Here is a 3405-nt window from a genome sequence, read left to right on the forward strand (position 1 = left end):
AAAATTTAATCAGGAAGAGTTGTATTTCTTTTAATCTTATTTCTAAAACTTTAAAATTCATGGAAAACAATAAGGAAACTGATTTTTAATGTGTGGTAAGACATTATTAATCTTTAGTCAGCTACTTTATCACTGATTTCACTCCCAAACATTGAAAATTTACCAGATTTCAACCCTTTAGGCTGGAAAATAAGCCAGATACATCAACTTTGCCAATTTGTTTACCACAAATGTATACAGGGGTTTTGCCACATCATTTGTCTCCAAGCCAAAATTAAACTTGTATACTTACCCTTATAGCAAATACGTTTTGCCTCAAACATTTTTCAAAACAAAAATGTTAAAATATTCCAAACAACCTAACAGGAATTATGTTGTAATAAGAATCTTTTTATTGCATTATTTAAAATCTGATCAAAATTGGCTCAATTGAGATAGATTTGCGAAGCTGGCTTTGTACCAAGGATTTACCAACAAAAAGATCCAAGTTAAAAAATAAAAGCTGTTATCCTTTACCCTGCAGATTGGTATTTAGCAGAAAGAGGTGGGGGAGGGGACAGGCATGAGGAAAATCATGGCCACTCCAGCAGGTCATCAATAAAATGATTTTAATCCACAGGAACAGAATGTATTAAAGCTTGGTGGCAACTTTGGTGATGAGGCTATGCAGCGTTAATACAGATATACTAATATGAGTTTCACTCACATTCATTATTTAGATTTTTTACCGTGTGGGAAAAAAACAAAAACAAAAACAGATTTTTTTACTTTATTTTACTGACAATACTTATGGGGGCAACATTTCTTATGTAAATGCAACTTCCATTTAAATATTTCTCCTTTAGGACACAATGTCTAATGAGGGGTTGAAGACAATGTGGTACAAGGATAAACCAGGTGCTACTCAGTCCAGCAGATGCGTGACGCTCTGTCAAAGGATACATGGTGAAGTGTTTTTATTATTTTATACCCAGGCCACAGCGAGTCAGTAAAAGCCAAAAACTGTAGCAAGAATTCATCATTTGATCAGGCATCATCAGTTGTCTCTTCACATCCCTCCGTTTCCCAGCTCCGTTCTGCACCGGATGATGGCTTTCACTTTCCTTTTATACATAAATAAAGAGGTTTGTTTGTTTTCAGGAGAAAACTATGCCATAAAAATCCTTTCTCAATGATAACAAAGGAGTTATTAAGGGAAGAAGTCTTGTTTGTTGTCTAATGAACCACAGGAATGCTGCTGAACTTGAAGTTTAACTGAAAGCAGTAAAGTTACCAAACCTTTGGAATTTAAATGGTCAATTATAATGACATAAAACTGAATATATATTTTAATAAAAGACTTCTGTATGTTAAAATGTCAGCATCATTACAAGGGAAATGCTAAGTTGCTTTCTGGTGCATTTAGGTTTAGTCACCACTTCCCATCATGAAAAAAAAAAGAAAAAAAAAAATAGCTGAACTCTTTCTAGGCTGGATGAAGATTATCCAAACAAGTGATTAGCTTAAGATGTAAATACATGCCTTTTTTGGGATTATACTAAATGGTATAATTTCGCACAATGTTTGATTTTAGGTCTTAAAGAAAAACTTTAAAAACCAGCTGACGGTGCAGATCTCTGAAGCCCAATTGAGACACTCCTCTGACGGTGATCTGGTCCCTTTATTTCTTTTTGGGAGCGTTTGGTGTGTTGAATTTGAAAAAGATAATGTCACCATCCTCCACAACATAGTTTCTGCCCTGTTGTCTGTATTTTCCAGCAGCCTGAGAAAAAAATAGATGAAATCAAGAGAGAATGTTTTGAGTAACACAGTGGCCATGAATGGAAAAAAAATAAAATATATATATATATATATATATATATCCCGTGTTGCAGCTATACTTGCCTTAGCTGCACTCTCGCTGCCCTCCTCTTTGAAGTCACTGTACTTCATCACCTCCGCCATGATGAAGCCTTTCTCAAAGTCCGTGTGGATTTTCCCTGCAGCTTGAGGAGCTTTGGCTCCTTTCTGTTGGGAGTAAAACAGCAACAGGAAATCTCAAATTAACTTGGGGTTCTGACATATTTAAAAACCTCAAACCTACCCAGATTAGCAACTCTAAATTCTAACTTAACTTTCATTTCGACACACACAATACCAGAGTTCACCACACTTATAGTACATATTAGAGAATGTAGGCTGTATGCTACCAAAATCTGGGGGAAAGGAATGAATTAAAGTTAGATAGGAGATAAGGAAAAAGTCAGAAGAAGGAATTAGAGAAATAAAAGGAGAAGGGACACAAGGAAAGATGGAGAAAAATGAATCGGGAGAAGTTGAACATTGGGAGAACAAGAAAATGAGGACACTAGGATATTTCCAAATAGGTCTGTAAATATGAGAATCGTAGCACTCACCCTGATGGTCCAAGCTCGGACCTCATCTGGCCCGGCTGTGAAGAAGTACTCCAGCTGTAGTGCCGAGTAGCCCGTCTTTATTATTTTGGTCAGAACACTAAACAAACAAAAACAAAGATGAATACTCTCACAACAAAATACAACTATGAATTTGTCTGCAAGTTACTTTATTGGTAGGGCTGTCAAACGATTCATTTTTTAAATAGTGATTAATCGCAGAAGCATCTTAGTTAACTGCGACTGTTGGAATTGCATGTCTGACATACTGTTAGTCTGCATATCAAGGCAGTTCTAAGCTGAATACTGAACCAGTCTTCAATGGGAATCAAATGACTACAGAATCTATTTTCTGACCTTTTTTAATTAAAAACAAAGGTTTGTGTGTCATTCTGATAACTTCAAGGGTGACAGGAGTGAAAACTGAACACTATGCATTCTCTGGGACACAGGCCCAATAATGTATATTACAACTCTGCAGTGAAGAAATGTATCCTGGTTAACCGGAAATCTGAAAATTCACAATCTTTGATCCAGACACTGGATCAAAGAGCTTGTATTGTATCTTACTGCAAACCTGAAAAGAAACTATTTTGTTATAATAAAACAAAGTCTGAAAAAATCTGGGGCCCCTTCCTAGAGCCCTTTGCAGGTTCTTCTTATAGAACTTCCTCATTTATGTACTTAATATAATTAGTGTGCTGAATTATACAGATATGAATGTGCTAAAATGGATGTGCTGTGTACAGAAGTGAAAGGATATAAACATATCTGCTGAAAACAAGCGTACTCTGGTGCAATAGTATAATTATTCAGTACAAGCATAAATTACATGTCGATTCTGCATCGTTTCCTGATTCAGGTAGATATTGCCATTCAGCATCTCCTGTGTTATGTTTAGGCTGCAGCTGCGCTTCATTTTCAAACACTATCGTTTGCATTTGCCAATAGTTTTACATGCAAACCATATAGAAAAAAAAAAAGAATGAGAGCTACAAAAAAACTGGTGCAC

General features: G+C 35.8%; 1 protein-coding gene across 1 annotated transcript in view; it reads right to left on the minus strand.

The window, feature by feature from the left end:
- Window positions 1–1138: 1138 nt before the first annotated feature.
- LOC107096184 (obg-like ATPase 1) overlaps window positions 1139–3405 on the minus strand; it is a 6726-nt gene continuing 4459 nt past the window's right edge. The window contains exons 9-11 of the mRNA XM_015392732.1: window positions 2397–2493; window positions 1885–2007; window positions 1139–1762 (exon numbers count right to left, since the gene is read on the minus strand). Of these exons, the coding sequence (XP_015248218.1) occupies window positions 1661–1762; window positions 1885–2007; window positions 2397–2493 (322 nt within the window). The 3' untranslated portion in view covers window positions 1139–1660. The remainder of the gene's footprint in view (window positions 1763–1884; window positions 2008–2396; window positions 2494–3405) is intronic.

Source organism: Cyprinodon variegatus, unplaced genomic scaffold, assembly GCF_000732505.1.
Source record: "Cyprinodon variegatus isolate N-32 unplaced genomic scaffold, C_variegatus-1.0 Scaffold604, whole genome shotgun sequence".
Lineage (NCBI taxonomy): Eukaryota > Metazoa > Chordata > Actinopteri > Cyprinodontiformes > Cyprinodontidae > Cyprinodon > Cyprinodon variegatus.